Genomic DNA, 14,003 nt, shown 5'->3' on the forward strand with positions numbered 1-14,003 from the left:
ACTGGCCTGGGACAGCAGCATTCACGTTTCTCACCCAGTGTTGGGTTCTCCTAAAGAACTTTTGCTAATCAATGTAGATCAAATCACATGAAAGCCATTCAGGAAGCTTTGTGAACGAGCCATGGATCAGGGTTAGTGTAGCCGTAGCCGCACGCTAATGTAGCCACAGCATGGCTGCTAGCTAAACGACTAGCTAAATAAACATGCAGATATGCAAATATGCATTACAACACAGCGTCGGCAGTTTATTGCTGTTTGTCTAATTTTATTAGCCAAGGGTTCCTAACCCTGGTTCGAGAGTAATCTTGTTTATGCTGGTTCCCAATCCAGTCAATCTCCTGATTAAATAAGGCTGTTGATAGCATGCATCTAAGTTCCATAGTTTTGTGCTGTATCAGCATTTAACACGATGCAGGATTGACTCGTTAACATTTTCGAAATCATTTTCCCCAAATGGCCCAGTCTCCATATTTTCAGAATTTAGAGCTTGATTCCAGCATAGAGCTATCAATTAATCATCTCAAATGGAATTAAAATGGAAGCAGTAGCCAAAGCATATTACAGAAAAGGAAAGCATTAGCTGTCTGAGAAATGATCGTACTGATTAAAAGTCCTTAAATGAATATTCTCTCTAATGTGAATATCTGTCTTTTGTTTTATAAGTGGGTAAATCTCACATCATTAGACACTGAAAACCATCATACACAGGGTCAGGGTTGGGTACCCCAGTTTTACTGTATATAATGAGGCCACTTTAACGTTACATGGCTGTTTGTTGAAAAAGCTTTACCTAAGAATGTGGAAGGCATGCTTCTAACTCTGCATTATGTTTAGGTTCAATCCTCTGAAAAATGTTAATATCCTTCTTAAATGTACTCCCCTACCTAGGCAGTTCTATTAGGCTACATGAATTTAAACCAACATAGTCAGCTGTAAGGAATTTCAAAACTTCTGGAGTCTGATACAGCCACATAATACAAATTATTTTTTTAAAATCCATTTTATCTTTAAAAAAAGATTTAACTGTCCACATTCAGAAAAAATGGTATGAAAAAGGTACAGGTGCTTGTCACTGGGGTGGTACCCTATACGTACATAAAACTGTATCCCTAGTCAGCAATACATAACTCATTAGTAGCTTTTTTGCTTGTAAAAGTACCCAAATAGAACATTATTGTACTTCTGGGGTACATTTGGCAAATGTGTTCCCTAAAGAACAAAAACGAACCTCCACCTTTATTTCTCAAGTGTCCCATGGAGAACAATTTCACACCTTCAATCAGTTTGGTAGGGTGCAGAAAAGCCCTTGTGTCATCCTTAATACATGCAGTTACAGCAGCTACAGCAGCTACAGCAGCCAGTGCAGCCAGAGCAGCTACAGAAGCCAGCACAGCTACAGCAGCTAGAGCAGACAGAGCAGCTACAGCAGCCAGAACAGCTAGAGCAGTTAAAGCAGCCAGAGTAGCTACAGCAGCCAAAGCAGCTACAGCAGCCAGAACAGCCAGAACAGCTAGAGCAGCTAAAGCAGCCTGAGCAGCTACAGCAGCTAGAGCAGCCAGAGCAGCTAAAGCAGCCAGAACAGCCAGAACAGCCAGAACAGCCAGTGCAGCCAGTGCAGCTAGAGAAGCCAGAACGGCCAGTGCAGCCAGAGCAGCTAGAGCAGCTACAAGAGCCGGAGCAGCTACAGCAGCTAGAGCAGCCAGAGCAGCCAGAACAGCCAGTGCAGCCGGAGCAGCTGGAGCAGCCAGAATGGCCAGTGCAGCCAGAGCAGCTAGAGCAGCTAAAGCAGTCAGAGCAGCTACAGCAGCTAGAGCAGCCAGAGCAGCAACAGCAGCCAGCACAACTGCAGCAGCTAGAGCAGCTACAGCAGCTAGAGCAGCCAGAACAGCTACAGCAGACAGCAAAGCTACAGCAGCTAGTGGAGCCAGAGCAGCAAGAACAGCTAGAGCAGCCAGTGAAGCCAGAGCAGCCAGAGCAGCTACAACAGCCAGAGCAGCCAGAGCAGGAGGTGTAGCTACAGCAGCTAGTGGAGCCAGAGCAGCAAGAACAGCTAGAGCAGCCAGTGAAGCCAGAGCAGCCAGAGCAGCTACAACAGCCAGAGCAGCCAGAGCAGGAAGTGTAGCTACAGCAGCTAGTGGAGCCAGAGCAGCAAGAACAGCTAGAGCAGCCAGTGAAGCCAGAGCAGCCAGAGCAGCTACAACAGCCAGAGCAGCCAGAGCAGGAAGTGTAGCTACAGCAGCTAGAGCAGCCAGAGCAATATTCCAGCAGCTCAGCTGTGCAGTCACTGTGCTGACAGACTGGCCCACAAATACAGCTGGCATAGCAAGGACCTCTAACAGGGAAAGGTGTGGTCTAATGAGTCACCATCCTTCCCTCCCCAAAAATTACAGCCAATTACACACCTGACCCCTGAATATTTAACACGGCTGAAAGATCCAAACATAAACACTTTTCCTACTCCTCTCCTTTCCCCGTGGAGAAGAGGGGAGTATTTAAACGCCTCCACAGAAGAGTTCCTCATTATTAGCTCAGGGGTCATAAGGACTCCCCACACATCTTACTCCTCCACCGGCACCTCTGGAGAGCACAAGATAAGGTCAGGACCAGAATGTTCTCCCCGGGGGGGGCAGACTGTTCAGTGCCACGGCCCCCAGGCTCTAGAATGTTCTCCCCAGGGGGGCAGACTGTTCAGTGCCATGGCCCCCAGGCTCTAGAATGTTCTCCCCAGGGGGCAGACTGTTCAGTGCCATGGCCCCAGCCTCTAGAATGTTCTCCCCAGGGCAGACTGTTCAGTGCCACAGCCCCCAGGCTCTAGAATGTTCTCCCCAGGGGGGAAGACTGTTCAGTGCCACGGCCCCCAGCCTGTAGAATGTTCTACCCAGGAGGCAGACTGTTCAGTGCCATGGCCCCCAGGCTCTAGAATGTTCTCCCCAGGAGGCAGACTGTTCAGTGCCATGGCCCCCAGCCTGTAGAATGTTCTCCCCAGGAGGCAGACTGTTCAGTGCCATGGCCCCCAGCCTGTAGAATGTTCTCCCTGGGGGGCAGACTCTTCAGTGCCACGGCCCTCAGGGGGAAGACTGTTCAGTGCCACGGCCCCCAGGCTCTAGAATGTTCTCCCGAAAAGCCTCTGGCACTGCTGCAGTACCTGTTTATCCAAGTCCTCCGAACTCACACCATCACTCAACACCGCTTCCCCCACTAATCTCCCCCCTCTTCTTTACTGCCTTCGTAAATAGCATTTATGCTTTTTTGCGTATTATTCCATTTGCTTCTTGTTAGTTCTCGCTATATCTATTTGTTGTTTTTTAATGATAATGAGAGCCGCTGTGTTTCAGTTCACTCCATTTATTAAGTAATGGTGCAGAACATGAGGTGAGCTAGCCTTCAACACGTGCACTCCTTCCCAGTCTCTCATCACTTCCTGAATATCCACCAATCCTGGGACTCTGCCCAGATACGCGTTTTCCTGTCAACCCCGGATACACAACGTAGCTGTGGTATCAGTAAAGATGCACGCTCCTACATACATCCTTGAAACCCCCCCCCCTTTTTTTCTAATCTCTCCCTTTGTCACAAAACCTAAAGAATGTTATCAACACTGAACATTATTCTGTCCTATGAACAACTCTCTAATGCCTTAACTCTTTCCACACATTAACTAGTTAACTTTGACATTAGTTTTTAACAGTTCCTTTTTGTTTTCTTTTTCAACAACTATCCGCGTTTATAGCAACACACACTCAATGCAACCTCTACAGATCTAACTTTTCAATGGGCTTACAGACTCTTCCTGACCTAGTGATTGTCAGTCCTTCAGGAGTATGTTTTGGCCGGATGACAAACATCCAGCCACAGAAATAATTACTCTACAGGGGGAAATAAACGATGACATAGAAACTACCACAAAAAGTTCCCAGTCCATCCCAGCAATAGTCAAGCTACTGCAACATCACACTCTCTCGCATCTGGATCATTTCAGTCGCCAACTGCCGCCGCAGTCCGGAATATCACAGTCCGCATTCTGTCCAGCGCTGACAGCCCTGGATGCGCTCTTACAGTGCAGTGGAAGGTACATCATTATTCCCACATCCAATCGAGATACTCAACGGGAGGGTTTTTTAACAGCGCATTTTAAGTTGTTTTATTCACAAAATGTAGCCCCATACACGTACTGCATAGTCAGCTGTAGACTGCGCACGCACCCACATACGCACCCTCGCCAGGCTACTCGCGCTGCAAGTTTTATGTGCGTATATCTGGTCCATTGTGATTTTACACAGCCCATGATTTACTTACATTCAGCCTCTGTAATCTACAGAAGGTAAATGTCATCAAATATTGAGTGGTTGCCAATCACAACAAACAAAACATAAAAAACTCAAAACGGGTATCTGGAGTTCTCATAGGGAGAACCTGGTAACGATACACCAGGAGTAACTACAAGTCAGGTGATACATTCTCTCACACACACACCTCCTGCAGGGCAGGGAAAGTCCTATTCATTATTCACACTGCACACTGTAACCAGAGGAGCATGGAGGGGAGGGGCAGCGTTCTCCAAATCGCAATACTGTCAATTCGATCCTCATTTCATTCACAGTAGATAAAGGATATCGTACATCACAGATATCACCCCGCGATTCAGAAGGTCACCCCAGACTGTTATTAATGCGTGTGACGCATTAATACCCCCGAACCCGCTCAGCAGCCCGGGCACCGCTGACGCTGAGATTCAGACGGCGAACAGAAGCGGGCGGGGTCGTGACGCGCCTCAAGGACAAAAGCGGCTCTGACAGAGAGTAACGACAGCACCGGCGTCCCCCCACCCCCACCCCCACCCCCGAGGGAGGGATTATGTGACACCATCGCGCCGCGTCACGCAGCCGCTGACGTACGCTAGCCGCTAGCCCCGCACACATCACAAGCACCTACACAAGCCATGGAGTCCCTGACTGCACCGATGAAGGAGGTGAACCATCCTGGCTCCAGTAGCGTACAAGATTACAAAAAAAATGCTATTTCTCACCCCCTTTTGTCTTAACCAATCATATTCCCCAGTTTAGTAGGTCATATAGTTCCGGAGACGCAGAGGGAAATTTGAGGCCGTGTTGGGCTACGGTGCAGTGAGTGAGTCATGCTGAATTTTGCAGTGCCGGCTCTTCGCCGACTGCTGCAATGCTGGGGGACCACGATAAACAGGCACGGGTGTCTCACGTCGTAAAAGCCAATCACTTAAAAGCCTGCTAAACCGCCACAAGCATTTCACAGCATGTTCTTCAGTTCCAGCGCAACCGGGGGGAAAAAATCCCATTTAATTCCCAGTGACTTCTCAAAGTCAAACAGAAATAAGCCTCAAGAAGCCTCCCCCTCAACCTCTCCATTAAACTGTGTGAAGTAATAATTGTAGTACCCTAATAGTAGAATTGCAGTCCTCTAATATTAGGATTGTAGTCCTCTTTTAGTAGGATTGTAGTCCTCCAACATTAGGGTTGTAGTGCTCAAATAGTAGGATTGCAGTGCACTAATAGTAGGATTGTAGTGCACTAATAGTAGGATTGTAGTGCACTAATAATAGGACCACCCTAAAAAACAAGAAGTGGCATCTCAAGGGGCTTATCCTGTGAATACATCAATAATCAGAATGAAAAATAGCACTTCGTTTTCATGGTCTAATTTAGAGCAGGATGTGAAAGGCTCTGCTTCATTCACTTTGTGAATAAAGGCTAATTAACTACATTTAACTTCATCACCTGAAATGCCCTGGCTCCCTGGCGGTCCAGCGGCCTGTCACTAAGGGGGTTAACTCAGGAGAACAGCGATGGTTTAAGTGTCTGTGCGGAAACAAGCGGTCCTCGTGAACAGCGGTCCGCAGCCAAGCGTTTAAACCAACCGCTCTGCGAAACGAGCCGCATCCGCCGGAGGGTGAAGGAACGTTCCTCCACGGGCGACAGACGCGATGAACGCCGCATCGAACCCGCGTTCATTTCGGGAGAAATCACCGTGAAGCCTTGACTGAGTTGGTGCAGTTTTCAAAATGAACGATTCTCAAATGGGCACTGAATTTTTAACCGGCGGTGGTGCCGTGCAACAGCGCAGTCACGCAGGGGTAACGGGGCGGGGCCGCGTGCACAAGCGGACCGGCGACTGGCAGCGAAACACATTCCACTCCAGTGGCTGGATTACTCATGCTTCCACGCTCAGATTAAAATCCCCGCAAATAATTCTCTCTGTGTTTTAATCCTGCGCAGAAGGGGAAAAACAAACAGAACAGGACCAGTGAAAGGAGAGGGGGAGGAAGAAAGAAGAAAGAGAAAGCAGAAAAAGAAAAAAGCCACATAAAAACTGTGATTTATTATTCTCTACCGTAGGGGTCCTTGGCATCGTGTGCACTTGCGCACGCAATGCGTTTGAGGGGAATTTGCGTTAGAGTGAGGTGATGCTGAACACTGGCTTCCAGAAATGCAACGTTTGCGTATCCATGCGTGCGCCTGCTTGCGTGTATGTGCACACGTGTATGCCTGTGTGAGAGCATGTATGTATGTAAGTGTATGTGTGTCTCTGTGTGTGTGGGTGCGTGTGTCCGTATGTGTGTGTTTGTAAGGGGAGGGGGTTATTTAACGTCCCTGGGTGTGTGTGCGTGTGTGTGAGTGTGAGTGTGCGTGTGTGTTCGTGTCTGTGAGTGTGTGTGTGTATGCGTGTGTGTGTGTGTGTTTGTAAGGGGCGGGGGTTATTTAATGTCTGTGTGTGTGTGTGTGTGTGTGTGTGCGTGCGTGTGTGTGTGTTTGTAAGGGGAGGGGGTTATTTAACCTCCTTGGGCAGTCCTTCCCAGCAGGAGTCAAAGAGGATTTGACATTCCAATGGGGAGCCAGAGCAACAGCACTTACAGGGAGCTGCAGGCTGTGGAATTCAGTGCCATTTTACAGAATTTATTCACCAGAGAAATAGACTGAGAGCGAGGACTGGAAATAACTGGAGTCTGTACAGCCGGGCCGGGCCGGGTACACCTGCGCTAACACCTCTCTCAGGAACCCAACAAACAGGCCCACTGAGAAACAAAGGACAGCAGAGTGGACTCAAACTCAGCAGAGGCTGCGGGTTATGTAACCATGCCGCGCGGTCCGAGCCGCGCGGGCTGCGTAGTAGCGCCGGTCCGCCCCCACACGGGGCAGGTCAGCGCCCGGGACTCCACTCTCCTCCGCCGACCGCTTCTGCCGCAGAGCTGAGGGCTCCACAACCACCCAAACAACGCAGCACCAAAACACGCGCCCAAAATAAGCCGCTAGCTTCCCACGTTAAATGCACTACTGCAAGTCACTTTGGCTACAGATATCTGCCTCATGACTAAATTGGGAATTGAAGGCTCTATTATGTTCAATTGATTAATTCAAGTAAGACACAGGAATGAGAAAGGAATTGATTTTCACCCTGGACTGTCCACAGATTTTCACATTAGGAACAAATATTAAATTGATTCTAATGAATAATAACAGAAAAATTACTGTCGCGTATTTGTTCTCTTGGTGTCCTCCCCTATGTTTGCTGTGTATTAACTTTTCAGAGTGTTGGGTAAAACTAGCGAGCCTTAGTAGAAAACAGAAAAAAGCTTGAATGTGTTCAGGAACAGCTAACTAACGTTAACATTTGTCTCATTTAGGCCTAACACACATCAGCTTGCACTGCAAGCTGTTCCAAACGCAGAGTCTGTGTTCTGGAAGGAAGTCCAGCTTAGGACAGCAGGCAGTCTGCTGTAATCGCAGACATATTAATATTCGCTGCCGGGGCTGAGTCTGTGGCATTAATGTGGCCGTTAGCCAGTGCAGGCTAATTCAGCGTCTGGATAATCATTCAAACCCCTCAAATGCGTGATCGCCTACAAGATAAGAATTTCAGCTAAATGCAGTTTACACAAAGTGTCTTACAGCACCAGAGAGCTCTTTATCCAAACAGCTGTCACTGTCGAGGATGCATTCAATTTCTGAAGGAACGAGAGAGAGAGAGAGAAAGAAAGAGAGAGGGAGAGAGAGAGAAATAGAGAGAGAGAAAGAGAGAGAGAGGGAGAGAGAGAGAGGGAGAGCTCTCATATTGGTGAAGATGCTTGGTTCAAAAAGAATGGAGTGTCCATTATAGTCAGTGCTTCCTTCCTGGTTCTTGTTTCCCTTCTGCATGATCATTAAGCTAGGTGGTGGTGGTGGTGTGTGTGTGGTGTGTATGTGTGTGCGGGGGTCTATGTATGAAACGTACTGTAATTTTTACATGGTGAAACCAAAATGTTTTAAAATGACCTTTAATAAAAGCTGGGAAACTGCATTTTAACCACAGATTAATTGTTTTATTACAAATGTAAAACTGTGGAGAACAGAGCCAAATCAAGAAGAAAAAAAATATGTTTTTGTCCCAAACATTATGGAGCTCATTGTATTTCTCTCCTGTTTGTTTTTTAAATTTTTTTTAGATATTTCTACCCTGGCAGCATAGGGATCAATCCGTAGCCTTGCAAGTAAAACAAACTCGCCGGAAAAATTGCACGCGCTTTGAGATTCTGGTGCGGGGAAACGACACAAAAACGACGGTCACCGGGAATGACCCGCCACAGGCGAAGTTGGGATCGGAGAGGTGTGCGGGACACAGGTGTGCGGAACACAGGTGCGACTTACAGAACGCCGTGACGATAATCACCAGCTGGCCGCACGCTTTTCCGCCACGTAAACACTTAGTCACCCTCTTTTAGACATTGATTACACCTCCAGAGGGTTCACAGCGAGAGCATCCACAGCTGAAGGCCCTGGAGAACCGCGCTCTGTCCAGACAGGAAAGGGCCTTGGTAAGCAGCCCTCTATCGCTAATGAGTAACAGAGCATCAGAGCGCAACAGAACAGGGAACAAGACGTAAAACCACGAGACTGGACCCCAGTACCCCTGAACGTAGACACTTCGCCTAAATAAAGTTAGGTATAAAGGCATACATGGTACTGTTGCAAAGCAATTCACGAAACAAGACCAGGTCAAAAACCTAGTATATGGCTGAACCTAACACACCTCATCCGGTCGACCAATGGTGCAACTTCATAACTTGGCCGACCAATGGTGTAACTTCATCACTCAGTCACTCAGTCACAGGCATTCGCATTTGTAGGGCTGGCCCCGCTGTTGCGGTCCAGCCAAAAACAAATTTGCCAAAGCATAATGTCTCATGCTTTGTGCATATCTCACTTTTTAAAATATTACAAATGTGTAGGCTCGGTAAAATATCTAATAAATGTAACAAATCCAGTAAATGTGGAGGTATTAAGGTCAAAGGCATTTATAATTTATGAAGAGATTTATTGTTCTACTGAGTGCTCGAGTGTTTAATAAATCACCAGCCGCACACAAGCCCAGTGCCAGACATCCCTGTGCCATACTCATCCTCAGAATAGCTGCTCTGAAATGGGTCACTTCAGGATTCACTGGGAAAAGGTCACGGGCATCGTAATTTGTTTAAACCCAGACCTAAAATTATTGGCATCAAACATCAAGGGTGGCTTCAACTGGCCCCTCGGTTGCCATGACGTAGGAAAGGATCCTCAGGAAAAGGCAGATCCAAAACCCAAGGAGCAGACACTGCCACTTAACGCTGTGTTAAATGTGCAGGTCCATCACCGTTTCTCAGTGTTGGACCTGACGGGCCACCGTAAGCCTTTTTCACCTCAAGCACAACGCAGTTACATCTCCAGGAGATGGTGACAGACACTAAAATGGTGGTTAAGCACCTGAACTCATAAGTAAGAGGTTGTATTAAAGTTAGGGTTAAGCAAGGCACTTAACCTTAATTGCTTCAGTAAAAACATGTTGGAGGTGCATTTGAGGTCCTCCAAACAAACAAGAAATGTTCATTTTCAACTGGTGGTGGTGTGTGTGTGTGTGTGGGGGGGGGGGTCTATGTATGTATTTCTACATGGTGAAACCAAATTTTTTAAATTTTTAAAAATAAAATACAAATGTTGGACGTACATTTGAGGTCCTCCAAACAAACAAGAAATGTTCATTTTCAACTGTTTTTGATTGTGCCAGCACACACCGCAGCTCCGAACACAACCACGCTCCTGTGAAACCTGCAATAATCCTGCAGAGTGTGGCTTGGCCATCGTACCCTACCCGCCCCTGTGGTTCAGCAGATTCGCTTCTGTGGTTTTGCCAAGTGCAGGGCAGGATAAAACAGGCTTGGGCAGCTCCATCATAGCACACCGGGCCCTGCCAGAAGCAGCCAGGCCTGTGAGGAACGGGACTGGCCTTCTGTACCCTGCAGGAGCCAGGGAGGGACGTCAGTCCTGGACATGCCTCAGTGATTCCTGCCTTCAGTAGGATCAGCTGCACTGGCTGGGAGAGAGAGGACTAACGGGCTGGGAGAGAGAGAGGTAACAGGCTGGGAGAGAGAGAGGGGTAACGGGCTGGGAGAGAGAGAGGTAACGGGCTGGGAGAGAGAGAGGTAACAGGCAGGGAGAGAGAGAGGGGAGAGAGAGGGGTAACAGGCTGGGAGAGAGAGAGGGGAGAGAGAGGGGTAACAGGCTGGGAGAGAGAGAGGGGTAACAGGCTGGGAGAGAGAGAGGGGAGAGAGAGGGGTAACAGGCTGGGAGAGAGAGAGGGGAGAGAGAGGGGTAACAGGCTGGGAGAGAGAGAGGGGAGAGAGAGGGGTAACAGGCTGGGAGAGAGAGAGGGGAGAGAGAGGAGTAACGGGCTGGGAGAGAGAGAGGGAGAGAGAGGGGTAACAGGCTGGGAGAGAGAGAGGGGGGAGAGAGGGGTAACAGGCTGGGAGAGAGAGGAGAGGGGAGAGAGGGGAGAGAGGGGTAACAGGCTGGGAGAGAGAGGATAACGGGCTGGGGAGAGAGGAGGAGAGAGAGGGGTAATGGGCTGGTAGAGAGAGAGGGGAGAGAGGGGAATAATGGCTGGAGAGAGAGAGGGGAGAGAGGGGGTAACAGGCTGGGGAGAGAGGGGAGAAGAGAGGTAACAGGCTGGGAGAGAGAGAGGGAGAGAGAGGGGAGAGAGGGGAGAGAGAGGGGAGAGAGAGGGGTAACAGGCTGGGAGAGAGAGAGGGGAGAGAGAGGGGTAACAGGCTGGGAGAGAGAGAGGGGAGAGAGAGGTAACGGGCTACCAGGGATCTCACAGTTTTGTCCTGCAGGTTTTTGTGGGCTATTTTCAATCAGCGTCAGGTTATGCACTGGAATCGAGGCGTGGACTCTTTAGCTAACTGGTGAGTAATCAATTACGTGATTAAACACTTGATAGCAGTTCGGTGCTGAAGCACATCAAAAACCAGCAGACTCTGCTGCCCTTCAGGAGAACAGTCTGAGAGCCAGTCTGCGTTAGTGCTCCAAGCTGACCGGGATCAGGAGCGCCTAACCCTGTTCCTGGAGAGCTACCATCCTGCAGGTTTTCACTCTAAGGGCGCATCCCAATACTTTTCACTCCTCACCTCCTTTCCTCCTCTCGTCCTCCAGAGGAAAGGAGGGGAGGAGGGGAGGTTGAAGCCAATACAGTTCTGTGCACTTTGCTCATCTCCTCCGATATTGGGACACTGGAGGGAGGGAGGGAGGGAGGACACAAAGATCGATTTCTGGGGCAGGGAAGAGATGAGGTGGCAGTGGAGGAAAGGAGGTTACATTTTTTGAGTATTGGGACACATCCCAATTCTAACAAAGCACACCTCATTCAATAGCTCGAGATCTCACTGAGCTGCTAATTAGCAGAATCAGGTGAGGCCAAATCAGGGTTGAAATTAAAACCGACAGGACGGTAGATCTCCAGGAACAGGGTTGGGCAGCCTTAATTCAGATGGATGACTTGGTCTGCTTCAGTGTGGGGGGGGGGGGGGTGACTAAACTCCCCAGGAGAACTCCTGGAACCGGCACACTCAGCGCCAATCGGACCCGTCCGACACCCATGATGGGGGACATGAGACAGAACAGCCCCCGCCACTGCCAGAGGTGCACCCCTGTGTTAACACATCCAGCGGCTGCTCCAGACTACCGCACGGCTAACCCTTCACACCTCCGATTAAAACAGCAACACGACTCACAGACGGTCACCAAACATCTGAAAACGACTCAAAATAAACAAGTGAGTAGTGTGCAGAAGTACTGTGTCATTCATAAGCATTAATACGGACATGCTCGCTCGGAGATAAAGCCCACGCGGGCATAAATGCTGTGGCTTGCGTTTTACTTTATGATAGCAGCCAAGAGAACGCATTTTAATGAATGTTTATGAACTGCGGTGCTAACTGGAGCGCTATAGGCTACGTGCCGCACAATTATTTCCTTCCCAAAATGTCACTGAAGAGGACTCCACTGATCTGTGTTACCTTTGGCGATACCTTCAGCCCTAGTCCTGTTGAAATGCACTTGGGGGAAAGTTCTCCAAAACAGAACAGAATCTGTAATCTGTGGGTATGTAATATGCACGCAAACCACCCATGTACAAACCAAACTGTACATCGTCAGATTAAGCCTATCAGGGTTGTGTTACATTATTTTAATAGCCTACATGTCATTCTGAACCAATGTAAACAGTTCTTGGAGTGACATCGCGGCCCCTACGCAACGCAAGGACCCAGACAAGAGCAAGATTATAGAAACAATCGCTATCCTCCTGTAGATTATCTCAGTGGATTCGAAATACTCCAACTGCAAGAACAGAAGTAGGCTACGAAGGTTAAAGCAGCGTTAAGTAGCCTAACCTACATCAAGTATGAAGGTAAATTACGGATGCTTATTTAAATGTCACTCTGTTCAGCTCAACCTCCCAGCCGGTAATAAAATGTAGCCTATACGGCATTTCCAGTAGCCAAATCCTTCTTACTCACACTTGAAGGAATCGGACAATATCTATATGCGGTGGCGAGTGTCACCTGCGCGCCCGGCATACATCATACATCTTAAAATACCGCACAAATTTAGATAGGCTACGTAAAAATCATTACAAACTGATATACTAATATGTAGTACTGATATAAGTACAGTAATGCTCGTGTAACACACCCTTCTACAAATCAATCCAAAATTCGAAACAGCTGTTCTTCCTAGAAAGCCAATTAATTGCTACCGTTGTCCCACTCCAATAGCCATTTCGCTCTTTAAAGCAGAGCGACTGTCTAATTAAATGCAACTACCAGTTAGCACGGTTAAATTCCAGCTGTATAAACATTGGCGACTTGGCCACAGGACAGGTGTATAAACTTCAGTTGTGTTGCTTACTTGCCAGCTACAAATCTTGAACATATCCAAAACAAAGTTATGACGCGAGTACACTTCTTAAAGTTCAAATGGCTCTTACAAAGAAATAGCCTGCAGCATTATTCTGCTGCGTACTCCGGTTCTGTTTTATTATAAACAAGACACAGGATGTGGGACGCAAATCTCTTGCATGTAAACGATCGTGCTCGCGACAGCAAAAACCCGCAAAGGATCCCGTGTTTGCAAATCACTTACCTTCTTGACAGATTTGTGTGTAGGGACCGCGGTGAACGCTGCGGATAGTTCACCAACGTTCACATCGCTGTTCTTGCTCACTGTCATTGCCGAATATTTTTCCGCTACATTCTCGCTCTCTTTGACTTCTTTACTGGCCTGTTTCACCTCCAACTTCCCGTCACCCACAGAGTCCGACATCACAATCTACGGCTATCAGATATCTGAAGTATCGCAGGTAGCTTAATATTGAGCGAGCTGCAAGTGCAAGCTGGCAAATATGTACGACTGAACAGACGTATTCTGAGCGGTCACCGTGCGCTTGTTTTCAGGAAAGACGTAACGTTCGCTAGAACCGCTAGGAAGGATACTAAATTCGGGACGGAACAAATGCACGTTTCCCGGCTATATATATATATAGAGATTTTTTTTTAAAATTGTGAATATTTTATTTAAACGAGGTTTCTATTTAAAAAAATATTAAATATTGCATTCGCTGCGGGGTTTACAGGACCCGTACCCCAATCACTCTCTTTCTAAAGTGCGCCGATGTATGCAGCA

The 14,003-nt window shown here is 48.0% G+C and overlaps 1 protein-coding gene across 8 annotated transcripts in view; it reads right to left on the reverse strand.

The window, feature by feature from the left end:
• The window catches only part of ahcyl1 (adenosylhomocysteinase-like 1), a 47,081-nt gene extending 33,109 nt beyond the window's left edge, over nucleotides 1–13,972 (reverse strand). For 2 of the 8 annotated variants that reach the window (XM_064299977.1, XM_064299976.1), the window contains exon 1: nucleotides 13,464–13,969. In XM_064299977.1, the coding sequence (XP_064156047.1) occupies nucleotides 13,464–13,643 (180 nt within the window). In that variant the 5' untranslated portion in view covers nucleotides 13,644–13,969. Of the gene's footprint in view, nucleotides 1–13,463 lie in introns of all 8 variants that reach the window. The other 6 variants (XM_064299982.1, XM_064299981.1, XM_064299980.1 and 3 more) reach the window with 3 other exon arrangements.
• Nucleotides 13,973–14,003: the final 31 nt, after the last annotated feature.

Source organism: Anguilla rostrata, chromosome 11, assembly GCF_018555375.3.
Source record: "Anguilla rostrata isolate EN2019 chromosome 11, ASM1855537v3, whole genome shotgun sequence".
NCBI classification, from domain to species: Eukaryota; Metazoa; Chordata; class Actinopteri; order Anguilliformes; family Anguillidae; genus Anguilla; species Anguilla rostrata.